The sequence below is a fragment of the Podarcis cretensis genome (genome assembly GCF_951804945.1).
Source record: "Podarcis cretensis genome assembly, chromosome: 1".
Classification (NCBI taxonomy): domain Eukaryota; kingdom Metazoa; phylum Chordata; class Lepidosauria; order Squamata; family Lacertidae; genus Podarcis; species Podarcis cretensis.
In genome coordinates this window covers 100,359,888-100,387,563 of record NC_137170.1, presented here as the reverse complement: position 1 = coordinate 100,387,563, position 27,676 = coordinate 100,359,888, and the positions used below count along the sequence as shown (strand labels likewise).

Genomic DNA, 27,676 nt, shown 5'->3' with positions numbered 1-27,676 from the left:
CAGGATTCTAAAAGGAATGGAGAGCATCTGCCTCTTGTACTTTTCTAAAAAACCATTTTAGCTAAAGGCTCAACAAAAAAAAATCTACATAAGAGTAAACTCCAAAATTAATAAATGCATATTAACTCCTCATTTTTCACACTGAGTAGGTCCCCCCCCCAAAAAAAAAAGCCCTACTCTGCTGTTTCCAATATATTTTTGGTGTGGGGTTTTTGTTTTTTGTTTTTTTTTTGAAGAAAAAACTCTAATTAAGATGTGAATAACTTGTCACCTTAATTTCATTGGGACATAGCAATGTGATTAGGAGTTGGATGCTAACTAAACCTGAACAAACCTGTTGGGAGTTAAGGCAGGCTATGCTGGCACTTTAAATAGAAGTGAAACCAGCACCAGCATCTTTTACAAAGATGACAAAACATATGCTTCTTCCCTGAAGTTGCTCATGAGTCATACTGAAGTTTATATCAGGCTATCGAGAACCAAATAGAGGAGATGAAAATCCCATTACAACGTGTTCTGTCACTTCTCAAAGATTGTTTTAAAAAAATGTTCCGCAGGGATCCAACTATCTCCCATATATATATATATATATATATATATATATATATATATATCCATTAACTTCAGAAGCATGCCTGTAGCTTAGTCGTGCTTTTTAACTGAGACTGTCTTTGCTGCCTAAGACGAAAGGGGAATAGGAGCGGCAGGATCTGGACAAGGAAATTGTATCAGCTGCTGTCTTATATTTGCCAGTGACCTTGGCTAATGAATGGTGGCATGGATGACTTGGTATCTCCTCCTTCTGGAATTGCCATTATATAAGACAGTGCTGTTATCCCCAGATTCCTTTGCAGAGTTCCATAAATACTTTAGGTGCAGTGAGCTGAGCTAGCCCTTGAATCAATTTTGTATCGCTGAGTCTTTTAAGGTCCAGGTAGAAAAAGCCATTGAAGCAAATAAACAGATTGATTTGGTAGCCCTTAGAAAACAGGAGTTTAATGCGGGCAGACTGGTGGTGAGGGATAGGAGAAGGGTTGCTTTGTCTTTCGAAATGGAGTCTACAGATAAGTAGCTGTCTCAGCAAAAAACAAAAAAACAAAGCCCATTTCTCCTTTCTGCTGGCTGATCAGATTGACCCTACTGTTAGGCAGATGGAGGTGACTGCCTCAGATAGCAGATGCTAGGGGGCAGTGGTGGTGGCAGCTGCCCAACCATTCCTCCTGAGCCCAGTGTGAGAGGTCAGGGCTGTGTTTGCCATAAGCATGTCCTGGACCCCTGTCCCTCCAGTAACTGCTGTCCTCAGATTTGGTGCAGGACACAATCCCATTACTAGTACTGAAGTAAGATTCAACTGCCAATCCCTTTATTATTATTACAGTGGTACCTCAGATTAAGTACTTAATTTGTTCCAGAAGTCTGTACTTAACCTGAAACTGTTCTTAACCTGAAGCGCCACTTTAGTTAATGGAGCACGGTTTCTGTTCTCATCCTGAAGCAAAGTTCTTAACCTGAAGCACTATTTCTAGGTTAGTGGAGTCTGTAACCTGAAGCATATGTAACCCGAGGTACCACTGTATTTACATTTTTATAAGTTTTCAGTTATACAGTGATATCATTTTCCATTCTTATACAGTGATTATTTTGAGCTTCCCACCCAACATTCCATGACAGTTCTTTGTGCATCTTAATTAGCTGCATATACAGTGAAGGTGAAGGGAACCCTGACCATTAGGTCCAGTCGCGGACGACTCTGGGGTTGTGGTGCTCATCTCGCTTTACTGGCCAAGGGAGCCGGCGTACAGCTTCCGGGTTATGTGGCCAGCATGACTCAGCCGCTTCTGGCAAACCAGAGCAGCTCACGGAAACACTGTTTACCTTCCTGCTGGAGCTGTACCTATTTATCTACTTGCACTTCGTGCTTTCGAACTGCTAGGTTGGCAGGAGCAGGGACCGAGCAACGGGAGCTCACCCCGTTGCAGGGTGTTGCCAGAAGGTGGCATGCAAGATGCCATCTAACCATCTGTTGCTGGACTACAACTCCCATCTTCCCTAGCTAGCAGGCATAGGGGCTAGGAATTATGGGAGTTGTAGTCCAACAGCAGCAGGGAACCCAAGTTTGAGAAACACTGGGCCTAGACAAGCTAAGACTAGAGCTGGACAGCAGCAATCATTAGGCCATAAGCCTCACTGAACACAGTGGGGCCTACCTTTTAGCAAACTCACAAGCATTTTTCAAGGGAATCATTTTTCATTTGTATTTATTTATTTGTGGCTGAAAGACTCAGACTATGGGTTATGCAACAAAAACAAAGAAATGCATAAAAAGTAACTTTTGAAATTACCGTATTTTTTGCCCTATAGGACGCACTTTTTCCCCTCCAAAAATGAAGGGGAAATGTGTGTGCGTCCTATGGGGCGAATGCAGGCTTTCGCTGAAGCCTGGAGAGCGAGAGGGGTCGGTGCGCACCGACCCCTCTCGCTCTCCAGGCTTCAGGAAGCTCTGCGCAGCCCTCGGGAGCCCGGCGCGAAGTCGCACTGGGCTCCCGACGGCTGCGCGGAGGTGCCTGCATTCCGAAGCCTGGGACGCGCTGAAGAGCGCACCCGGGCTTCGCGCACCTCTCCACAAGTCTGGGGAGACCGGCGCGGATAGCAGGCTGTTCTCGGGGCTGGGGTCGGGGGAAGCTCGGGCTTCCCCTGCGCCAGCCCCGTGCCTGGGGGGGGGGGAATAATTTTTTTCCTTTATTTCCCCCCCCCCCAAAAAAAAAACACACCTAGGTGCATCCTATGGGGCGGTGCGCCCTATGGGGTGAAAAATACGGTAACTAACACACATTTAAAATCCAACATTGGCACACATCCAGCCTATATATTTAAAGCACTCTTATACCATACTAAGCTCTTGAGGACATTGTGTTACGGAGACTCCTAGTAAAGCAGTATACTGGAAGTTCAAGTTGTTTCACAAACTTCCAAATGGCTATAAGCAAAACAAATAAAGTGTAAAACCTAAGGTGTGATTTTTCAGCATGCCAAGTGGAAGCTATAAAGAAGATAAAACATAAATAGCACTGTAACTCACTTCCAGTCCAAGAAAGATTGAAGTATATGATTCCTTTCCCCCCTTACTTGTTTACTCTTCTTAAAAATCATAAACATTCAATTTGTGTACAGCATCTACTTTGGGACGGTGCCTTGGCTACAGCTTCTTTTAAGTACAGCTACAAATCTGTCTATAACAATGGCTATATGTATCTTTTTTTAAAGTGTACCTTGCAACACTGCAGATAAAAGTAGCATTTAGGATGCAATCCTATCTACACTTGCAGTAAATCCCTTTCAACCCCAGTGGGACTTTGCTTCTAAGTAACATGCAAAGGATTGTGGCTGCGGGTGAGTTACAGCAGGCACTGCCAGCTGACCAGGGAAGAGAAGAAGAATTCATGGATCATGCCATGCATCTACACTTTGCAAGCTGCCTTGAACATTTCCTGATGGAAATGCAGAGGGAGGCTTTTAATAGTTTATTAAATAACATTAGCTGAATATGAAATATTAATGCAATTGCCTTTCAGTTATAACAGCAAAGGCAATGGGATGTTTCCCTGCTCCTTGGAGAGGTTGTGGGATCCCCTCCCCCCAAAGGCCACACTGGAAAGAATTCAGCTACTTTCCCCTTCCTCACCCAGATAAACCAGTGAGGCCAAGGCTCCTACCCACCTGTCACTACCCTATCTTCCCCCTCTTTCTCCCACCCCCAGGTACTTTCTCTTCCTTACAGAACAGTAAGCATCAGGTTGGAGAGACATCTCTGACCCTACCACATATGGGTTTCAATCTCTGGATCAGTTTGACATATGATCCCATTCTAATACCTGCCTTCGTATCCCTCTCCCTTTAAATTGAGGGTGGGTTGTGTGGGTGGGAATGCCTTGTTAAAATCATGAGGATCTGCACCTTGGATCAATGTTTTTAGTGCCATGGTGGCACTGACAACTGCTAGGTATGCGATTTCCCCTCCACACAGTTCATGGATTCAAGATTTCTACAAGGCAGGTCCTCCAAAGCACATATCACATTTGGGGCCCCATATGTGTTATGTGGTTTTGGAGGAGGGGGAATTCTGTGCAAAAACCATTATGATCCCTTGTGCACAGGAAGGAAGACCTCTTTTAAGCTGCATGCATAACATACGTACATTGAGAACACATTTAAGGCACCCTCTTCCCCAAAAGAACCCTGGGAGCTACAGTTTGTTAAGGGAATTGAAGCTTTGTGAAGGTAAACTACGGTTCTCCGGATTCTTGGGGTGGGGCTGAATGTGTTTTAAATGTACATATGTACACAGCCTAAGATTAGGACTGCCCCACCACACAGCTGCTACTGAACAGAGGACAACCTGCTGTAAGTAGGGCATGACCATCCTAGGCATTCCATATAGGGCTGGGGGAAGGAAGTACCCATGACAGTGTCCTGCTCCCAGTTGATTAACAATTGGGCTTTGTTTTGTTTTGTTTTGTTTGTAGTATTTATATCCCGCCTTCCTCCCAAGGAGCTCCAAGTGGCATTCATAGTTCTCTTCCACCCTATTTTATTCTCACAACAACCCTGTGAGGTAGGTTAGGCTGAGAGACAGTGACTGGCCCAAGTTCGCCCAGTGAACTTCACTGCTTAGTGTGGATTTGAACCCAGGTGTCCCAAGTCCTTTTTCAACCCTCTAAACACTACACCATACTGGACTTAGTATACAATAACTGATCAGTAGCATGCAGCTCATTTATTTCTCTATGGTTTCTTTAAATAGACGACACCCTTGCCTCCCAATGATTCCCTGGCATCGAAAGATTCCAGTTTGAATTTTAGCTCCCAGTTCCTGGCAGACAAACAAAGGGAATATCCGCATAGTGGTCTGACAGCCTGCGGTAAGAATGATCAAGGCAACAACCGGACTTTGAAATAGGTCAGATTTCCCCCCCCCCCCGCCACCGCTCTTCTGAGCGGCAGATGCCACAGTGCCCTGATCCAGCAAAACGAAGCCCAGAGCAAACCCTTGCAGCAAGCTTCATGTTTCTGTTAAAACTTAACACAGCTTTGAAATGGAGATGATCAAAAGTGTTGAGTTACATAGCCCTCTAGTGGCCACACTAATTCCACTGTGCTTGAGCAGTGTGTGTGTTGATATTGATTTGATGTGGGGGGGGGATCAAGCTATATGAAGGCTAGACACTGAAGCAAAGTTTATGTTACTGGCAAAGACACAATAAGAAGAAGGAGTTTGGATTTGATATCCTGCTTTATCACTACTCTAAGGAGTCTCAAAGCAGCTAACATTCTCCTTTTCCTTCCTCCCCTACAACAAACACTCTGTGAGGTGAGTGAGGCTGAGAGACTTCAAAGAAGTGTGACTAGCCCAGTCACCCAGCAGCTGCATGTGGAGGAGCGGAGACGCGAACCTGGTTCCCCAGATTACGAGTCCACCGCTCTTAATGGTAACAAAATAAAGGGCACGATGCAAGGTTTCTCATAACAATATACAGGAATCACATTTTATGTAAATGATGTGTACATGACTTGGAGTATGGAAGACCAATTGAGAAGATATGGGGGGAATTCTAGGAGAGGGAAACAACAGTGACCTTACTGTGGGTGTCTGTTATAGACATCCAAACCAGACTGAAGACTTGGATGAAGTCTCCCTAGAACAGATTACCAAACATTCAAAAAGGAGAACTGTACAGTGGTACCTGGGGTTACATACGCTTCAGGTTACACACTCCACTAACCCAGAAATAGTGCTTCAGGTTAAGAACTTTGCTTCAGGATAAGAACAGAAATCGGGCTCCGGCGGCACGGCAGCAGCAGGAGGCCCCATTAGCTAAAGTGGTGCTTCAGGTTAAGAACAGTTTCAGGTTAAGAACGGACCTCCGGAACAAATTAAGTACTTAACCTGAGGTACCACTGCAGTTGTAGTCATGGGAGATTTCAACTTCCTCAAACTCTGCCAAGAATTTAAGGTCCAACAAAATTCTCCATTACCTCACTGATAATTTGATTTCCCAGAAGGCAGAAGCAGCAACTGGGGGTCATCTAGTCCTCATTTGGGAGGACTTGTAGACCCTCCTTCACTGGAGTTTTTTAAGCAGAGGTTGGATGGCCCTCTGTCGTGTATGATTTATCTGAGATTCCTGCATTTCAGGGGTTGGACTAGATGACCCCTAGGGGTGCCTTATAACTCTACCATTCTGTAATTCTGACAAATTTCCTTTTTTGTTAAATGATCGTTAAAACATGTGAAGCAAAAAAAAAAAAAAAAAGTGTACAGTATTCACATTTTGGGTTTCAGCTTAGAGTTTCCTAACCGATTTTAATTGCTTTGCCTCCTTGGAGAATTGCCTGTTAATTAACGGTAGATATTTAATTTTCTCCCCACAACCATAATTTAACTGCTTCTTTCTTGAATCCTCTGTGACCTCTTCCTTACCAACAGAAGTCCTAAAATAACTGGTGATTGGTAACAGGCAAACTGATCCTACACACCAGTTATATATGGGACAGAGATGCACCATCACTGTGCTAGTGGAGCAGGTTATATACCATATCCATCTGGGAGGCAACAGGAACAGTACAGAACCAACAAAGACAGGGATATAGCAGTTCAGGGTTGGAGGGGGAGGGGGTTGATGACCCATTACTATTTCTTCAGCAGGTTCCCTGTCTCCAGTGCTTTAGAGCCATCCAGTCAGCACAAAAGGGAAGCATTTTAGCCACTGTATGCTCCAAAGGCAAGCGTTTAGAAAGACTGAAAACATAAGGCAAGTCCATTTCAAGAGAATGGGGTGCAAGTTCTGGTACATACATCAAGCTCCCTGCCTCCTCCTCCTCCTCCTCCTCCTCCTCCTCTCTCTCTCTGTCTCTCTCTCTCTCTCTATATATTACTGTGGTACCTTGGGTTACAGACACTTCAGGTTACAGACGCTTCAGGTTACAAACTCCACTAACCCAGAAATAGTACCTCGGGTTAAGAACTTTGCTTCAGGATGAGAACAGAAATTGTGCTGTGGTGGCGCAGGAGCAGGAGGCCCCATTAGCTAAACTGGTGCCTCAGATTAAGAACAGTTTCAGGTTAAGAATGGACCTCTGGAATGAATTAAGTTCTTAACCCGAGGTACCAGTGTGTGTGTGTGTGTGTGTGTGTGTGTGTGTGATGTATGTTTTCTCAACTCCAGCTAGATGCTTTTTCCTTTGGAGAAACTATACCATGTGTCTGATGACAGAAGAAAACATTAACTCTCTGTGTGAAACAATTTATTTTAAAAAGGAAGGACACAGTATGAAAGTACAAAAATTACAGTGGCAGGCTTACCATATTACTTTGGGGCTGATGTACATAAACATACTCATGCTGATAGTGTGCCAGTGTTGAATAATTCTCAAATCTTAAAGGTACTAAAGTCCTCAGGGCCTCTAACTGTTGATTGTAAGGAGCTCCTATTATCCAAAATTCATATTATGATGCAAAGTAATAAAGAGAGAAATGCACCACAGGACAGAATATTTGCTGGGCTAAATACCTAGGGATCATGTAATGTGTACAAAATTAGGCTACTGAGCTTTCTTAAATATATACAATACATTAAATATTAGTCCCTGGTACCTGTCTTCTGCTATGTGAACATAATTTAAAGGTTGCTGTCTCTCCTTGATATACTCAAATTATCACGCTCTATGTTGCAACACTTTCCTGCACCTCAGAGGCAGTGTGTATCCATGAAAACTAATGTCAATCTCCTGCTATGATAAACAAGATATATACCGTTTTAATCACAAAAGATCCACTAATACGTTTGCTTCCAGTTCTTAATGTTTATAAGCTTCCCCCGTTTGTACCCCTCTCTTCTCCAGTATTGAGCAAGTTCTCTTCACAACAGAGAACTGATTCTGCTTGCTCAGTACCTAACCAAACACAAACTAAAATGGTGTCTACTATTTTGACTAGTATTAGGAATTTACTACAATCATACTCAAATCATTTCCAAACATAACCCTTCCATCCTTCTTGGTGCTGCATTCTGGCTGGCCCAAAGCCTGTAGAAGACTCTGCTTCAGATCCTGGGGTGCTGAATTCATAAAGTCTTTAGTTCCTGTCAGAAAGTCCATTGTTTGACCTCCAGTGGTATCTCCTTCAATAAAGCATTCAGTTATATCCCAATAAGAAGGGAAATTGTATACTTGGTATGTAACTCCCATTCCTTCCAAGACAACTTTGATGTCATCAGCTGTGATGTAGTGGCCGCTGTCAGTTGGGGGAAGACAGTGTCTGTAATTTTTCCATATGGCGGCCCACCCACTCTTACCTATGGAAAGGGAATTGTGAGTTTCACTGAGCCATTGTGCAGAATTAAGGCGACATAAACCAAAGCTAATATTGTAGGCACACTTACTACATAGAAATCACACCCACGCCCCCTGTATATGAGTATACTGCAGTTAATAAATAGTAATTTTCCTTGATAAGTTGTAGAATCTCTTGATCAAGAGCCTCCAACACCACACCTACTGTCTAAAAAAAAAATAAATAAATGGGCAAGCCCCCATTTCACCCATTAGACATGAGGTCTAATCTTACGTGGGTGTGCAAAGCCTGAAAGAGAGAGGAGGCAAAGCTGAAATGAGAAATAAAACTATGACATAGAGCAGTGGAAGATGGGTTAGGAAGCCCTCTGCAAGCAAACAGTTCAGATATCTCACAACAGCAATCTGCTGCTTCCCTGGCAGCCTTCTGGACAGGAAGGGAAAGGGAGGCAGATACAGAAGAGGATGGCAAATAAGGAGAAGTCTGACTGTATAGGGCATTTGCCTAGGTTTCTATGAACATGCTTAGAAATCCCCCTCCGCCCATCTTGCTCAATGCGGAAAGGTCAAGAGTGAGCATGGAGTGCACAGGGATGGGCGCATTGAAGGCAGACAGGCAGGCTGGCACACCCCCCCCCCACAGCACTGTTCACATTGGCAGTCCCTGGCTGGTGCCTGAACTGGGCCCCCATTAATTCCAGGAGAGTCTTACTCAAGTTGGGGAAACAGTACTTCAAAAACAAAAACAAAAAAAACCCACTCACCTGATAAGATTATAATCAGAAGCTTAGCATAACAATCTAGGCAGCTGTGAAAAAATCGGATAGTGCTTGCAATATCCTCCACACGGTACAGCATCTAAAAGGTATAATGCCAGAAACATTTTCTTGTTAATATATCATTATAAACTTCATAGAGGGCTTCTGCATATGAAAACTAATAAATGCCCCATTGCTTTTATTCTCCATTTAAAAAAAACCACACACATTAATTCTAATTTTACAGATTGGGCCAATACGAGGTTGTATCTGTATGGGCAGTCCCATGGGAAGAAGAGTGCTGCCCTTCTTTCCTTAACCCTCGCTTTTTTGTCAGATTTTACTTGCACAAAAAATGGTTTTAGTCTGCGTCCCAGACATGTATTGCTGCTCACACAAAACTAAGCAAATCCTATGTAAAGGCTAAAGTATAATTTGGCAGGAATTATCAACATCACATTCATTTCCTTTCCATTCTGATGAACTGGTGAAATATGGCCTGTCATATACCAGGACACCGAAGTGTTGTTGATTATATTGAAGACAGAATGTGAGCTAACACAAAAACAGAGAATGGCATATGATCGGTCCTTAATTTACCTGGATCAGGTGTATGAAGTCGTATTTCTTTTGAATGTTCTGCTCTTTTGCCTGCTTCTCATATTCCATGGATGTCAACTGGTGCCAGCTGAATGAGACATTCTTTAGGTCAGTTGAATTTCTTACAGCCTCTGTTTATGAAATAATCGATAAAGTGAACTTCATGTGGATCACAACATAAGCTCAGTTATCCTGATAGAGAAAGAATGCAATGCTGTACCTTTATACGCCAAAATGTGTTGAGGGTTGGGCTCTATGACTTCATTTTTGATAAAGATTCCTGGATGCACAGCCTGAATTATCCTAATCATTTTCAAGTCTTGCTCACCTATAAGATAAGTTCAAAGCAAATTCATTCATTAAAATCAGTCAGTCCTTAAGGTTGAAATCATGTGCATATTTATCTAGAATTTATTTCCATTGGACTCAGTGTGGCTGATCTCAAAGTAAACATGCTGAGGAACCTGCTGTATTTCAGGTATACCTCAGAGAAGCTTCAGATGCTTTAAACAAGTGCTACTAGCCATTTCTCCAGCATTGGCATAGGAAGCTGCCTGATTGCAACTTGGACTGTTTGTCCATTTAGCCCAGTATTGTTGACATTGATGGACAATGGCCTTTCAACGATCTTTCCTAGCCCTACCCAGAGATGCCAGGGATCAATCGTGGGCCCTTCTGCTTGGAAAACACGGGCTTTAACTAGTGAGCTACACCCATTCCTTCTATAGTCTATGCAAAAAAAAATAATCCTACAAAAAAATCCTCTCAGACATTATACAGAAACAGTATACCAGACACTGAAGCCTTATGACACTTGGAACTGTACTCCAAGTGGAATAATGTACACTGAAAGAAAATAATCCAACTTCATTGCACTTATATAAATCCAGATTCAGGAAAATGTGCACAAGGAATGAGCCACATATTATTTATAATTTTGACCAATGGATGCCTTAGCCTGAAAGCAAAATAGGCTGTGTGTCTATGTTAAAAGAAAGGAAAAATCAACAACAAAGCATTGGCAGCTGCCACCATGACTGTCCCACTCAAAGCAGATACATAACTCAATTATTTTTTAGATTTTTGTTCCTTACCTGTGCCACTTCCCACACCTAACACATTGATAGTAGATTTTCCATTTCCAAGGCTAAAAGGATAAGCATTTATTATACAGCATTAAAATACAGGAGTTTTGATATTTATTTAGGGTTGCTATATTTCAAAAAGTAAAAACCGGGACACCCCAAAAGTTTACAAAAACTCAAAAACAAAACAACCCATGATTTTTCTATTGACTTGCCTAAGATCCAGGGCAATGCACCACCTTTCAGAAATTCCCCCCGCATGTCAATTCCACCTTTGAAATCTCAGTTTCAACTGAGAAAATCTGGACATATGGCAGCCCTACATTTATTTTGCTAAACCGTGTGCCACTGTCACTAAATGCATTGCCAAAACTTTATCACAGCAAGATGTGGTTTGAGCAATATATATCACAATATATGCTTCCCCCCGCTTCCATAGATATTTCTAGAAGATTTGTGTTCCAGGCATTTTTGTCCAATAAATTTATGTGTTCACACCAATGACCATAATGAACTCAGGCTAGCATTTCTGTGTCATATAACAGTACAGTTCTTGAGCACTAGAGTCACTAATTCAAACTGCCCTGAATTAAGCAACATAAGTGATGCTCTGTGAAGCTGTAACAGTTTAAATTAAGATTGATTGCCTTAAATTAAGAGTTTTCCATCCAAATAATGTAACTTGAGGAAGCCAAATAGGCAAATAATGCACAAAACAAAGGAGTTCCCATCTAGAGTTCCCATATGGAGTTTCACCAAGAGTTGGATCACAGTCCTTTGTACTTAAGTAAGAGTAAACCCTACTGAACTCAGGATTGGTTGCAAGACATCCCATGAGATTTGTTTCCACGTTGCACGTCCATTATCATAAAATGGGCATAAATGATAAATAAATAAATATTCCTTGAGACCTTTAGAGAAGGATGAGCATTAGAGTGCAGGAAGCTACGGACATTTGACCATTTCCCAAAATTCATATTTTTAAGCATTCTGATTTTTTTTTTCTTACCTGGCTATTATACCTGGCAGCTCCTCCTTATTGAACTGGCCCATGCATTGATGCTCAGTTGAATGGTCTAAGAATGACTTAAAGGCTTTTGCGTATTCATCCACTGTAAGGCTTCTCATGGGCTGGATCACACAAAGCTCTTTGGAATGTAAAGCCAAATTGGTGTTAAGAGCTGGAAATAAATGCCACTGTACCTCATAGAAAACTTCAGAGGTGCATTGAATAGCAATAGTAAATAACTTCATTGCACCAAAGATTGGTTTATGACAGATTCCGCTGAAAGCAATGAAATAAGACTAGGTTGTGCACACACACTACGGTATAGTGTATAGTGGCTATACATTTAACATACATGACTCATCCTCAAAGAATGTGAGAGGTATGACACAAGTAGGGGGGAGAATTAAGGCCACTATATATATATATCTTTTGATATGCCTTTTATGAAGCTTGCCAACCATAATCTTGATCCAGAGCACATTCAGAGCACTTGGACAACTGTCCCATTCACTTCACTGGAGCCAGCAGAGTGGGGTACACAAAGGAACACTCATATAAGCATCTTGCTTCCATCGATATGAATGGAGAAACGCTTGTAGTTACAGGAGTGTCAATAAAATGCTAGATAAGGACCTCCATCTTTGGCAGACTGCTAACACATGTGATTTTCCATGTCTTACCACCTGCCCCGTTAGACCAAGACTTGGGTGTCTTTAAAGATGTACATCTGACAGCAAATGTATACTCAGCTGACATTTCATAGAGCATGTAGCTTTATTTAGCCAATGGTGCCTAGCAACTGACAAATTCTGAATGCTTTACTTGGGAGTTATACTGGTTGGATGGGTAGAGGAGTGCTCCCAATTCCCCCTACCAAACACAATTCTAGTTGGGGCCAATGGCCAACGTAATGGCATTCTTACACTAGCATAAATTTTAGCAGGAAATTTGCTGTCATAAAAAAGGGCAGAGATGGGGGCACAGTATGTAAGCAGCAGGGACTTAGCTAATACAGCCTTACCTAAAGTTATGCTGCAGAATAGCTGCTGTAACTAAATATGTAGCTGTTGATGAACTCGAGATTGCTGCCAAACATATAATCCACCCAGCCTCCTGGGCATGTAGATAGTCAGGATTCTGTCTCTGTAGCTAATCATGACACAGCATCAGGACTGTACAATTGTGACTCCTCTGAAGACATCCATGATTGGGCAGGAATATAGGGGATTAAGTGGTCCTTGAGGTATCCTGGACTCAGATTGTTATGGGTCTTGTAAATTAATCCAAGAGCCTTGAACCTGGCTAAGTAGTGCATTGAAGCCACTGCAACTCTTAATAATAATAATAATATTTTTTATTTATACCCCGCCCTCCCCAGCCAAGGTCAGGCTCAGGGTGTCTAACAAGCAATAATAAAAACAAGTTGAATGAATACAACTTAAAAACAAGATTAAAAAACAACATTAAAATATTGAAACATTAAAATATTAAAATGTAGCCTCATCACAGGAGGAGAAAGAAAAAAGAGAGAGGGGGAGGGAATTAAATTGGCTTCAAGCCAAAGGCCAGGCAGAACAACTCTGTCTTACAGGAATGAAATCAGATCTGCAGGGCCCTGGTCTCATGAGGCAGAGCGTTCCACCAGGCCAGAGCCAGTGTTGAAAAGTTCCTGGCTCTTGTTGAGGCTAATCTAACTTCCTTAGGGCCCGGGACCACTAGGGTGTTGCTATTTATGGATCTTGAGGCTCTCCATGGGGCATACCGGGAGAGGCGGTCCCGTAGGTACGAGGGTCCTAGGCCGTGAAGGGCCTTGAGCACCAAAGTTATGTACCGGCAATAATCTGTCTCCAACAATAGTCAAGTCATAGTGTTTTGCACCAGATGGAGCCCCAAGACCAGGCACAAGGGAAGCGCCACATAAAGTGTATTGCATTGATAGAGTCTTGAGGTTGGGGAGGAGGCAGGAATTGCTAGATGGGATTAAAAGGACTGGGCTAATGAAAAACATCCTGTATGAATGAGTCAGATACTTACTGTTTCTATCTGATCATGTGCCAATCATTCTGCCTATTATATGCCATTGTCTCAAGAATGTGCATGTATTTTAAGCTCTTCCAAATCTCATGCTCTCAAGGCAAGGAATGGGGAACTGGTGGCCTTCCAGATGTTGCTGGACTACAACTCCCATCATCCCCAACCATTGGCCTTACCATCTGGAACTGAGAAGAGTTATAGCTGGAGACAACAGCATCTGGAGGGTCACAAGTACCCATTCCTCTTCAGTACCATAGTTAGGGATCAAACTTCTTGTGTAGGAAGCTTGTGTTGTTCCACTGAAGGCCCTTTTTGCTACTGGTCTAGTCTAGATGACTGTCATATTATGGTGTAGATCCCATCATTAACCTCTTTTCTGTTTGATCTTCTGGTTAGATGCTAGAAGTCCTGTCCTCTGAAATCAGAGGACCAGAACCCAGATTTCTGCCTTTTCTATCTAAAATATTTGTTGCTAGCAGAATCCACAAAGATGTTCTGTGGATACACACCTATATTCAGTAGGATGCAAACACACACACACACACACACACACACACACACACACACACCCTACACCTTCCTACTGAACTACCAGCTAATGACCTACTCTTGTAGTATCCACTCTTCTTTGTCTCTGTGGCTGCTCCAGTGCCCTCTTTCAAAATAACATGGTCTCCTCACACAGACACAACTATGTCCAGCTCCAGTCACATTGCCAGTAAATAATCCATGGTGTGACAGTGGGACATGTACCCTTCTCCAGGTAGCAGATGGGCATGGAGCTGCTGTTGCTTATGGCTTCTCATGCAGGATTTCATTTTATCATCTTCGTCTTATTATTGCATGTTGAGAACACCTCCCATTCTTGCCTTTTTCACTGCTTTTGATTCTGCAACTGAGGCAAGGTAAGATTCCAACTTAGGCTGGTGTGAGCTCAGATGTAGAAGCAGTGGTCTTAACTGGACTCTAGGTTTTCCTGCCTTGCCATGGCACCATTTTGCCAAGTAGCCACAATAATATATATCTGTCTTGCAACTTGCTAAGCTTCAAAATTACCTGAATTGTTTGCAGATGTCACCAATATCTCTTTCTCAAAATTGGCATCTTGTGTTTTCCTGCAGCAAAGAAAATATGGTATTTATTTAGCAATTTGAGCAATCCCTCACCTGTTCCTATGTCAGCTGGGCAGTAATTTCACAGTTACTCTCCCAACCCCGAGACATGGGCTTTGGTGCTCCCTGGCATACCTTTTTCCATACTCTTCATCATCATCTATGGCTCTAACCACAGGCAGCTTGGCACCATTCATGGAGCAAAATCCATTGGAAAACACGCCATTTTGGAAGCAGCCATCTGCACTTTTGCTTTGCTTTGTTTTGGAGACTCTGCATTGGTGATGATAAAAAATATTGCTTATGGCTAACTGCACCAGAATGACCCAGCCCCTTCCTGGCCTAAGTAGCACAGCCATACATGCCAACCCCCTGGAAGTAACTGATAGCCAATCAGGTTCAAGGAGTCATCACTACAGCACAGCATTGTGTGAGTGCATATTTGTGATGTGTGTCTGTTCCATTCTGGGCCACAATCTTGAAAAGCCACACCTCTCTGGCGATATATGTTTATATGTGTATGTGTGTTTGCAACACGCAGGCTTAGTGAGACATAAAAAATGTACACAGGGAGAACTTGCAGAAGCATTTGGAATTTATTTCAGCAAAAAAAGATTTTAGGTTGAATACAAATGCAGAACTATCTTATGCCAGGTTCATTTTTTATTGCTTAAAAGCAAGGCTTGGAAATTATTGACTTGTCCTTAGTGGTCTGCATACAGAGCAGCATTATGCTGAGTTAGACCATAATATTAATTAGTTCCCTATTTCTGTGATGCAGTCTATCAAAACACCCACTGAACTCCACTGTTTAATTGCTAAGCAGCACTAAACTTATGTATCTGGGTGAAGTCGGGTCTTTCCTACACCTTATTTGTTTGTTTGTTTGTTTGTTTTGTCTACCACCCTTCATCGTTAGATCTCAGGGCAGTTCACAGCATCTGTGGCGTTCTTGCTGGAGACGGACAAGAAAGTTCTTGTCTAGGTCCCTGATTGATGTGACCTCTAAGGGTAGGCTTCTACCCCACATACTATATCTACACAAACTCACAGCGCCACCTCCACACCACTTAGGACTTCATTTGCTTCTCTTGCAGAGGGACACAGAAGTCTTTAGGACACTGAATCCCTGCCCCATGATGACACAAAATCCTACACAGTCTTGGGCTAGTTTTTGCTTCTTATCATTATCATTTATAAAAATTGCATACCGCCTTTCATCTATACATCCCAGGGTGGTTCACAACACAAAAACACAAGATAAAAAAACAAACCACTTCATGAGCTGCTCTCCACATTTTAAAACCATAAGGACTAGTAACTAAATTAAATATTTTAAACACTGGGTTTTTATTTGTGGGTGGGGCATATTCAGTGCTATGTCCCAAACAAATGATAGAGGGGGGGGGTTTGGGGGGGGGACCTTGAAGGTCATCTAATCCAAATATGAGCATAAATATTTAAGTTCCTCTGCTCTGATTGAATGGTACTGGAAAAATCACTGTCTCTAAACCTCAGTCTGCAATAACGGTCCTGATAACTTCTCAACATTACAGTAAACTGTAAGAATGGGTGTAAATATATATTATACTGTGAAAATGGATGTGTATATATAATATAAAATCCTTCTGAATAGAGATGTCTATCTTCTTATACAGTCAGAGTGGCTCTTCACATCATTCTTACCTTTTCACCTTGACTTTTGGCTCCATGTCTTCTACAGGCCTTCTCCAGTCTCTGTCTTCTTTAAGGACCCGTTCTTGCTCTCTTTTGGCTTATATACTCCAGATGGACGCCAGTGTGTTGAAGTACAGAAGGCAGGCACAGCCGGTCTTCAGTCTCTATTGGTACTTTCCTATACCCCCCTCATCCATTTCAAAGTGATATGCATTTTGGCTCAGCAGTGCTAAAGGTTAGAGACAGATTTGACTCTTAGTTGATATTTCCATCTGTTACTGTCACTGTATGTCAGTCTCCTGGCCCACTGAGGAGCTTTCTATGACCTGTAGTATCTCAGAATGTCCTTCCTCACACCTGTTATCACCCTCCCCCCAGTCGCTTGAATTAGTATGCTCTAAGAAGATACCTTATCCTGAAGACCATAGATAACATATGAAGTCATAATGTTACCCCTTTAGGGAGTGCACAAGAAACTTGGCATACAAAGTGTATGGGAAAAGGGTGATATTTAAATAGGTCAAGAAGCATGCCCCTTCTCAGTTCAGCAGCTAGCATTGTATAGCTATGAAACATACAAAGAACAATTTGCCATACTAAATTTTACATTTTAACATTTATTGGCCTCGTTCACACATGGCATTAACCCATAGTTTATTAAACTCTGATTTATTGAATCATGGCTTAGCATTAAGTCTAAAACCTGCTCAATCTATGGTTTGGTTATTGGCAACAAACCATGATCTAAGTCATGGTTGATTGTTAGCTTATGAGCCTTGGTTTGTTTTGACGATGGTTTGGTGTTGCATGTGAACTCAGTGCCCTTCCTTAAAAGCAGTTTGCTGGAACACAACATACTACCCCAAACATTCACCAAGTTACAAAGGTATGAAACAAGAAGTAGCAAGTATTATTGACCAAGTACTTGGTTCCAAAGCTTAGCTTAAGCCAAGAGGCAGTTTCTTTCTGGACAAGTGGACTTTAGAATCTCACCTCTCCTACCCTGTATAAAAGTTCTGCTCATTTGTCCTTGCTCTCTACTGTATGAACACATGTAACAAAACACATAAACATTTTCAAAGAAAAGCAGCTTTGAGGGCTGGGAATCCAGAACACAGAAACAATGGTGGGATGGGTGCTTTTTCTGCCTGCAGCTTCTACACTCCAAATCCCTTTCCCATGATGCGTTTCCCATTGAAGAATTAAAAACATGTGAGACAAACCTTATGCTAGCAATTTCTCCCCAAGCAGGTAAAACTGTTTTATTCACTGACATAAGTGTTAGACAGCAGTTGGATGGCTGCAGATTCTGGTATCATGAGGAAATTTCTCTCTATCCACTTTCTTTACACAATGCAGAAGTTTACAATCTCCATCTTGTAACCTTTCTTGGTAGGGAAGTTGTTCCAATCATCTGATCATGTTTATTATCCTTTCGTTTTCTAGCTTGACAACGTTCTTTTTGAGTTGTGCCAACTGGAACTGTACCCCGTATTCCAAGTGTGGCTTCACAGCAGACTTATAAAGATATTGCAATATAGGCCAATTTAGTTTTGAACATTTCACTACAGATTCCTAACACTCAATTTGCTTTTTCCCAGAGCTGCTAGATTCTGGGTCATGTTTTCACCATGCCTCCAAATCTCTTCCTTGGCCAGTCACTCGTGACACTCCTGGAAAAAGCCCAGGAGTGAAACTTTGGGAGTCTGAAGGTTGTTGTCTCAGTCATAAATGGCACTCTTGTATAAGAATTTCCTGTGAAGTAGCCACAAAAGTCACTTAATAATGTAAGAAATACATGTTTAAAGGCACCCTTTCTACCTGAATTGTCTTAAGTCAGTGAAAGTATTTACAGTCATGGTTGTTATCAGTCATCCTTGTTGACATTTCCCTCTTTATATTTCCTTAGCAGGAATGATAAAGGCTTTTCCCTCTTTATGTTGCTCAGGAACAAGGTCTATTGTTCCCTCTGCTGGCCAAATGTATACCAACCATCAATAAAACTTTATATAACTTTAGTTCAAGACAGATGACTGCTTGGTATTATCAAGCTACAAAACTAGGCACACTGTGAAACCATGAAAGCATCTTTCAACTAAGCATGCATAGGACTGTGCTGCAAGGCTGCGTAGTTAGCAAAGTAAGTGAAAATTAGTGCTGCGCTGAATTTTCACAAGCTTAGGGTCCCCCCTTTCTTTTTTAATAATCTTTATTAGTTTCAGTTAAAAAAAGAAGTCTATATATACAACAGTATTCAATACAAAAGCTGGAACAAAGAAGAAGAAAAATAATGAAAAACAAGTACATAATTTTATACAAATCTTCTGTACGAATATAATAACAAATTGACCTTTATGTTCATACAAATACAATTTCATAAAAAGAAGGGAAAAGGGGAAAAAAGATTTCTATAAATAAACTTTAAAAAGACTTCCAAAATTTTCGTTTACTGTGTCTATTCTTTCCTTTATAACACGCAGCCTCATATTACATTCAATTATCTTCATATGCCCTAACCTAACATAGTATTATTTACACTTTTTGTTTTACAAGAATCAGTCTAGTTCTGCCAAGAGAATTTCACTCTTATGATTTTTTAAGTATTCTTTAAATATTCTCCATTCCTTATAGACTCTCTGTTTCATGTCATTCCTTACTCTTCCTGATAACTTTGCCAACTGAAGGTATTCTATCATTAGAGCTTGGTTTTCAGTGTGAAAGTTGCTGCTTCAGGAAGTATGAAAATGTTTGTGAAAACTGCTGCTTTATACTTTTTTATAGCTTTTTCATGCCTATTTTCAGCCATTGTTACCTTGATTTTGGACAGTTTTAAATGATTTGGAAAAGCTTCTTAACTGAGTCACTATAGCCAACCAATCAGTGAACATGCTAACATCACTGCTGCCATTTAAATGATCTGAAAGAGCTTCTTCCTTGCAAGATTCTAGCGAATCATGGGATCATAGATAACTTAGGGAACATTAGCATCAGTGTTGCCATTGAACTAATCAGATTTGGCTACATGACAACATTGTTAAGGGCAAACTATGCCTTCTTGATTATCTTCAGTGAGAACCAGAGAGAAGAAGAAGTAGTGGTAGTACTGTTCAGGAAACTTTGTGGATGGTACCACTGTTGCCACTCTGCTTCAGAGTTATGCTCCATTGCAGTTCTAATAAAGAGCAGTTATGCATTCCAAGTTGGGGCAGAACATGGATGGGGGAGCCCACTCAGATGGGCTTCAAAATAGACATCTCATTGGGAAAAGGGAGCTGCAGGTAGGTAGCACCTGAATTCAGTTGTCCCCCGGATGCAAATGTCACCAACTCTTGCTGTGCTACTTCCAAATGAGTGTGCATTTCCAAATGCAACTCTAAATGCATATATCCATTACTTTTCCTTCTTTACTGAGGAGTTACAGAAGTACTCCCTCACACCCTGCTCTGTCTATCCAGTGATACCTCATCTGCAACATTAAGAAAGGAGGGTAGCCTTACCTTTGGTGGAAGCAAGGATTAAAAACATGTAAATTCTAGGAGTGCTTCCAACAGTCTTATCATCAATCAATCTTTTTACAGTGGTACCTCAGGTTAAGTACTTAATTCATTCCAGAGGTCCGTTCTTAACCTGAAACTGTTCTTAACTTGAGGTACCACTTTAACTAATGGGGCCTCCTGCTGCCACCGCCACCATGCTATTTCTGTTCTCATCCTGAAGCAAAGTTCTTAACCTGAGGTACTATTTCTGGGTTAGTGGAGTCTGTAACCTGAAGTGTCTGTTACCCGAGGTACCCCTGTATTATGGTCAATGGTCAGAATTCAGGGTATTATCAGCTGATCTTCTCCATGAATCTTGGAATGCCAAATTACTTGGTCTTGTTTCAGATACTAAACCTGATGTGTTAGGAAGCCTTCACCACTCATTTGCTTTATTGCTGGATTTTCCATCCATATAGTTAGATCTTTTACTTAACCTCATGCCCTTGTGGAAAATCAGATAGAGATGTCTTTGGCTTGGCACTCCTGGGGCAGCAGAGGGCAGCAGGATCTCTCAGCAGGTTTTCTGAATGGGAAGGGAATATGGGAGGAAACAGGCTGTCGTCCCATTATGAGGACAGTTGCTCAGGAACTGACCTGGGAAGAATGTTTCAGTTGGGAGAATTTGCCCGAGGGCAATTAAGGACCAGCAACTGGTAAAATATATCCTGCGCTTTTGTGAGCACAAGTGTACCAGTGACCCTGTGGGTTAAGGACACCCATTGGAAATATAATGATAGGCTGGAGAATTTCAGACGGCAGATTAAATTTGCTCAACTTGGCTGGGCCACCTAAACAAAACCAGCAGCCATGGTACCCTCAGATTAGGTTTTCGGCTGCAGTGTTATATTACACTTACTTACTTGGAAGTAAGCCCAATAGAGCGCAGCAGGGATAGCCTTCTAAGTATACATGCATAAAGTCCAAACCAAGTGCAAGCCTTTTGAAACACATCACAATTGAATATCATGCTTACGGTTTAAAAGAAAACTCAGGAATTTGTGGAAGCATTTCTAAGCAAAATAATTTAGATGTTAGGCAGAAGGTGTCCAGGATTTCAGACCGCTGTGTTTTTGCATAAACATGGCATGAACTAGTAAGTACGAGTCCTGCGTTTAACATTGGCAGTATGTCAGTGTCAACGATAATGAGCTGGATGCAGCAGTAGTCTGACTCTGTATGGTTCCTGGGTTCGATAGAAGGTTAATGGAAAGGAGGCAGAAAGACTGGCTGAGCCCAATTCTCCCAGAGGTGGTAAATCTATGCCTGAGCTATCTGACTTCAGACTGCAGGAAGAAGTCCACACGCCCGAGTATTACAAATACAAAAACCTCCATGTTGACAATGGGTGGAAGATCCTGACCTAGTCTTTCCCTTATATGCTCATTTTCATCACATAAGCTTCCATTTCCCTTCTGAAGCCATTCAGCCCAGAGATCGAGTTACCACCTCAGGAAGAATGAGGCTAACGGAAGTCTATAAAGCTGTACTGACGGATGCCCTGATACAAATGTGGGAAATGTTTGACCCACAAGATGTTGCTGAACTACAACTCCCATCACCTCCAGCAAGTGTAGCCAATGAATTGTAGGCATGACAGGATTTGTAGTGCAGCACAGGTTCTCCACACCTGCCTTACTGAGACCTTACAAAACGTATTAGATTCTCCTAGCGCAGAATAATTTTAAGAAAAGAGTGGTGGACTGAACTATTCGTCCCGGCCTGTTGAGCATTTCGTGAAGCTAGGGCAAACCTGCTCCTTAAGATCAATTGGGGGAGGGGAATTATTTGGGGTGGAGTTCTTACCTTTTAAATAGAAACAGCTAAGGTTTTCTTTAGCTTGTTTACCTTCACAAATACTTTTCTGCCCCTTCTAGATGTTTCCTGAACAGAATGAACCATAGGAAAGAACAGAGTAACGCCAAGGAAAGACTCAGAACTCTGTTATACCCTGAATATCAAAGTAATGGGATACCCACAGAAGATTTTAGAATTTTGCCACACACACCCTCAGAAAAGTTGTCTAACGTACACTTTCTCTGGGGACAAATGATCCCATAAAGGAGGATGCGGCTATTGGTCCCCAACCCCCTTCCCTAAATGGTCACAATGGGACTAAATGGTGGAAAAGGGTTAGGTTTGCAGTATTTATTTATATTTCTAGGTGGCTTACCTCCTTTATTTTAAGGTCTCTCGTTCCGCTCTCCATTGGACTAAGTCTTTCAGTTCACTGAGTTTAGTCAGCTGAAAAGCAGGTTGCAAACAGCGAGGTGGTGGCAGTAGCAATTGTGCATGAGAAGGTGCCAATTCCTTTCCCCCGGTTTTAAGGAGGCAGAAGCAAGATCCCCAATGCAAGTTCCTGGTATAACTATTCCTGCGCAAGTGGTATGCCCAAGCAAGTCTGTTTGGCCTCCCGTGGGAGGTGAACTGTCTCTTTAATGAGCTCAGTTATTGGACCACTTGCCGCATTCTCTGCCTGCCTACAAAGGGAGCAATGATGCATGAGTCATATTCGTGACAGTTTTATCCTGTTTATAACAACAGCTGACTGTATATTGGGCTCTAGCACAAAGCTGCTTCTACAAAAGTTGCTGGATTTATGTCACCAATCCCATTGTGATGAATTTGCTACTTACTTTGCACACAAAGAAACTTGTATTCGGTGCCTTTGGGGAAATGCAAGTTCAAGCGCAGGGGCAGGATCTCAGTTACACGTGGACCAGATGGATGAAAACCAGCCAAGCTCTGGAGAAAGTCCGTTAATTGCTGGATAGGGTCTTACCAGTTGCGTCAGAAATGCAAGATGGCCTCACATCCCTGGTCAACTGTTTAAAATCTAATCTAGACACTCCATCCAAGCAGAAATCATCGTTTCTTAGGGTCAAAATGACCAAGTAGCTCTGGGGTTGGGAGTGTCTTATCGTGTGTCTTTGCCTATCTGCCAATAGAGAAAAGTGAGAGGAAATGGAGTCCATGTGGTCAGGTGGTTTCCAAACTGTTCTAGGTTTGCACTAGCAGCATCATGTAACGGGTCTGCAACATTGACCAATAGGAGGAGGAGGCACAAAACAGCCAATGTTTAGTGCACATGTTGCCATCATGACCCCTATGGTCACACATGTTCCCCCAGAGGCATTCCTATTATTAAATATTTTTATTAAATTTTCACATTTTATAAAGACAAACATACACACACAAAGACAAAGACAACACGTATAAAATTTCATAACCTTACTTTCCTAACCCCAGTTCTTGACCTCCCCCCACCCCCCCTTCATACATCCTAGTTCAGTTACATTAACTCAGCAAATTCAAATCTCTCATCCATTGCATGTTATTACTATATATATATATATATGTTTTTTCTTTAAAAAAAACCATTTACTTGGCCAGATTTTACTTATCCAATTTTCTTATAAAACATTAAAGCCTTTTCTAAGGTCGACTCGAGTTCCTTCCACGAATTTCCCTTTAATCTTAAAAATAGGTCATAATAATCAAACACAAAAGTCATAAAGATTTAAAAACAAGTTCTCCTTTCCCCACCCCCCAGGCCCGGTTTCTGTCCCTTCCAAATGTCCCCCCATTCATAACAACAGTTTTTAGCCTGGGTTCCTCACATCTGAGGCCTTTAAGTCCTTGTCAGTCTCTCTTTGCCGATCTTGTTGGTAACCCTCCTCATTGGTCCTCAGGTTTCGGGGAAATTTCAGCTCAGTCTCATCAGAATTTCTTCCATCCAAAGTACTTGACACCAGCTGCTGCAGAAGATCAACCAATCCATACTCAAATAGGAAGCCCCAGTCATATTTCTTATTTCTTTTAAAATCAGGTATTCCAGATATTCCAGGGGCTTCCTCCCTCCTCTTTCGCATCTTTCGCAGATTTGTAATCCAAGGGTCTTCTTCTTTGTATTCTAACAATGTAGGCTTGTGGTTGGTAGTCTCCATCTGTACTAGCCCTTGCTCGCTCTCCCCCTGTTCCGAAGCTATCTCTTCTGATTCAGCTACAGATTTTTCCCCAGTCAAATCCATTGTACCTTCAGCAGAGTCATTTATTTTAGAGTTCAAGGTTATGAGTTGTTTACTCATGACCGTAGTCTGCTCCTCCAGTTTTCCCACAAGAAAAAACATTCTTTCTAGCTCTGCCTGTAGTTTTCCATCTGCAGCCATTGCAATGTTTCAATGTTTCCCCTAGGGGGATTCTAGTTACTTAATAGTCTTTTCCAATAGTCCTTTACTTTGTTATTTCCCTACTTTGTTTCCAACCACTTTAGCTCAAATGTAACAAATTAAGTCCAAAAAGTGTTAAATAATAGAGTTTTTAACTTTCGCTGCCCGTTTGACAGCTCCTTTGACAGCTGTCAAACACCTCGTTCCTTATTCTCCAGCTCACATAAAAGGACACCCCCGGGTCTGGGGGGGGTTCAAACAAAAACTTCTAAAAAACCACTCTTACTCTCCAGCACACATCTTCTTCTGTCAAATTCATGCAAATCTTATCTTTTACAGAACACCAAGGAAAGAACTCTCCGCCTTAGTTCTCCGATCTTTGCTTTAAATTTTCTGTAGGCAGGGGGGGTGCGGACTTCCCTTTAGCACATCCCCCGATCGTGCCGAATTCAAGGATAAACTTTTTAGAGTCCAAATTCCAATCTACTCACGGATTAGTTAGAGTCCGAATTTCAGGGAAGAAAGTCAGCGGTCTCCGGCCATGGCTCGCGGCTTCGCTCCACTGCAGTAGCGGTCTACTCACAGCACCACGCCACTCCCCGTACCCTCTCCGCAGCCTTTAAAAAGGCTCTTCGTGGGTCGGGGGGGCGCTTTAGGTGCCCGCCGAGTCACCAGGTCCGCAGGCTTCCGCGCCTGCGGTTTCTAAGGGTCCCCGCGTCGCCGTCGCGGTGAGACCCGTTTGCAATGGAGCCGATTCCCTCCGGAGCTCGGAGGGAATCCGCCATTACTCGGATCGCGCTAACCCGGAAGCCCCCCCAGAGGCATTCCTTGACGCCACTTCTTTTCCTGGAAAGCTCAGCTGACCAGCTATTCAGCTTTGTTGAAGGTGAATTGGGGACAAGCAGAAACATGATCTATCTTGGCCATTTGAATCAGCCTTCATTAGCATAAAGAACTGAAACATATTTTATTGTATGTTTATTTTCCTGGTTGGCTCTCCACAAGCCCTACTGATTATAAGACTCTAATCGGTTCGTATAGGCAGAGAATGAGCCTTCTTTTCCCCAGTCCTGATGGGTTTAGATTTGAAGGGGTGGGGACAGACACAAGTATCTCTTGCTTTCCTTCTTTTCAAGGTTTGAATATATATATATATAATACATGGTACAACTGGAGCTGCTCCAGAGCCTGGAAACCATGTGGATGAAGCAATACTGGACATTTTGAAAGGGCTTAAAAACAAAGGGCACCTTGAAACTGTATGCTGTTGGGTTCTGCATGATACCTAAGACCTTAGCCAAGGCGGGGGGAGGGGGTAGACTGCCTTAAGGAGTTTGAATTTTGCTTTCTTTTAATTCAAACTTCACTAAGTTTGAATTTTGCTTTCTTTTAATTCAAACTTCACTAAATCATGTGTAGATTTACACCTTTTCTCCCTACCTATGCTTAAAGAGTGTCTTGTACAACATGCTACAGTTAAGTGGATATTTTTGTTTTATTGAGAAACTGAACACCCCTAAGAAAAGGATTAATTATGAAGGAACAATTATCAAAAGCCTGTTTGGGCAGCTGGTAATTATCATTCTATTTTTTAGGACCCATCTTCTTTTGTAATCCTAAAGTCATTTTAAACTGTTTTTAATATTGTGTAGTATTGTTTCAATATTATCATTGTGTCCACACTGGGACCTTAATAATCATAATGGGGGGGGGGGTGGTGGTGGAAATAAACCAGGGAATTAACTGAGATTGTAAGTCTCATAGGATTGTGAAAACCTCTGCTTGACTACAGGTCTTTCACACCTACTTTAATTTTTAAGTATATTTACATATTTTGTTCCAATGCTTTACAGCTTTGGGTACCTTCAGGGTTTCTCGTGGTTTCCCAAGGGTCCTTCAATCTGGGATACGGCTGTTTCAGCATCTCTGGCCAGCAAAATAAGTATAGAAATGTCACAGAATGCCAGTTCTGGTCTGGCCGTCAAGCTGGTTCAGCCACTGGAGTTTCCTGGAACTTGGGAAGTGGGGTTGGTCAAGATGCACTTGGTAAATTGGTAACGATAGAAGAGACTTCACTGTACTATCACTGAAATTGTTATTGAGTGGGGAAAATGGCCATCCTTTCATCAGTAGCATAGTGGCAAATTCTAAGATTATATGTTAATGACCCCAATGACCCCAGACCACCACCCCATGGCCTTTCTGCACTGATATTATTACCCAGGTATTTCTGACTTGGTGCACAGCGTAGATCTGATTAGCTTCATCATTTATGCAGCTCTACTGGGAATTATTTTATACCATGTTCCTGTGATTAGACAGGTTAAGCATAAACTAACCAATACTCCTCACCTTTTTAGTTAATGCAGATCTAGTTTCCTTATCAAGGGCCAACTTAGATGTGACATTAAATGTATATTTGTGTTTAATATGCAGATTGCTCCTGGAAGTGAGAGGGTGACAATTATGGGGATTGTAACAGGTGATCCTCTGTTGTGATGCTGACAAACATGGCTTCTTTGAAGCTCAGATATACACTGGAAATAAATGCCCCCAATGGCACCCTTAAGCCACTTCTAAAAATAGCATTTGCAATGCTGCCAATCATGTGCTAGAGTATGCTTTGAGGAAAGGGAGGCTGTCTGAGCTGCAGGAAGGGTATATCTAATGCACATTAAAGAAGAAAGGGGGTTAAGAAAAGAAAAACTACAATACAGGTTAATAAATAATCTTAACCATACAAAAATTAGATGGCAGCTCTACAATGTAGCATCTACAGTTTCAGGTATAACTGTGCACTGTGGTTTCTTGGATGCCTGCACCCTAGTCTGGCTTCTTCCTGAATTGCTCCCTCTCACACAATAAGAACACAAGAAAAGCTTGCTCGTCTAGTCTGGCATCCTGCTTTCACAGTGGCAACCCAGATGCCTATGGGAAAACCACAAGCAGGACTTCATCACAAGGGCATTCTCTCCTCTTGTGGATCCCATGACTGCCCCTGATCATGGAGGCAGGGCATAGCCGTCATGGCTAGTAGCTGCCATTAGCTTTTTATCATCCAAGCATTTATCCAACCTTCTTCTAAAGCTGTCCATGTCGGTGTGGTCACTACTGCCTCCTCCTCCTCCACTACTGAGCAAGTTCCAAAGTTTAACTAATCGGTGTGTGAAGAAGTACTTCCTCCTCCTCCTCCCTTTTTTATCTCCCCTGAATCTTCCAGCATTTGGCTTCATTGTATGGCCACAAGTTTTAGCATTATGAAAGAGGCAGAAAAACTTTTCTCCATCCAACTTTCTCCATTCAGTGCATGATTTTATAAACTTCTGTCATGCCACCTCTCATGTACC

General features: G+C 42.1%; 1 protein-coding gene and 1 long non-coding RNA gene across 10 annotated transcripts in view; one reads left to right on the top strand and one right to left on the bottom strand.

The window, feature by feature from the left end:
* LOC307226534 overlaps positions 1 to 27,676 on the top strand; it is a 98,582-nt gene that overhangs the window by 41,746 nt on the left and 29,160 nt on the right. The window lies entirely within an intron of this gene.
* LOC307226079 (carnosine N-methyltransferase 2-like) lies at positions 7,328 to 23,017 on the bottom strand. 9 transcript variants are annotated; one of them, XM_079994499.1, is made up of 12 exons: positions 22,334 to 22,682; positions 21,967 to 22,044; positions 20,598 to 20,686; positions 16,634 to 16,853; positions 15,083 to 15,220; positions 14,892 to 14,950; positions 11,802 to 11,940; positions 10,802 to 10,854; positions 9,928 to 10,035; positions 9,708 to 9,838; positions 9,114 to 9,207; positions 7,328 to 8,351 (listed from the first exon to the last, which is right to left on the bottom strand). In XM_079994499.1, exons 4-12 carry the CDS (start codon positions 16,657 to 16,659, stop codon positions 7,996 to 7,998), a joined length of 1,104 nt encoding a protein of 367 aa, XP_079850625.1. In that variant the 5' UTR covers positions 16,660 to 16,853; positions 20,598 to 20,686; positions 21,967 to 22,044; positions 22,334 to 22,682; the 3' UTR covers positions 7,328 to 7,995. The 9 variants fall into 9 exon arrangements, with proteins under 9 accessions (XP_079850625.1, XP_079850622.1, XP_079850623.1 ...); XM_079994496.1 differs by lacking the exons at positions 20,598 to 20,686; positions 21,967 to 22,044 and adding an exon at positions 22,797 to 23,017 and having other exon boundaries at positions 22,334 to 22,640; XM_079994497.1 differs by lacking the exon at positions 20,598 to 20,686 and having other exon boundaries at positions 21,967 to 22,111.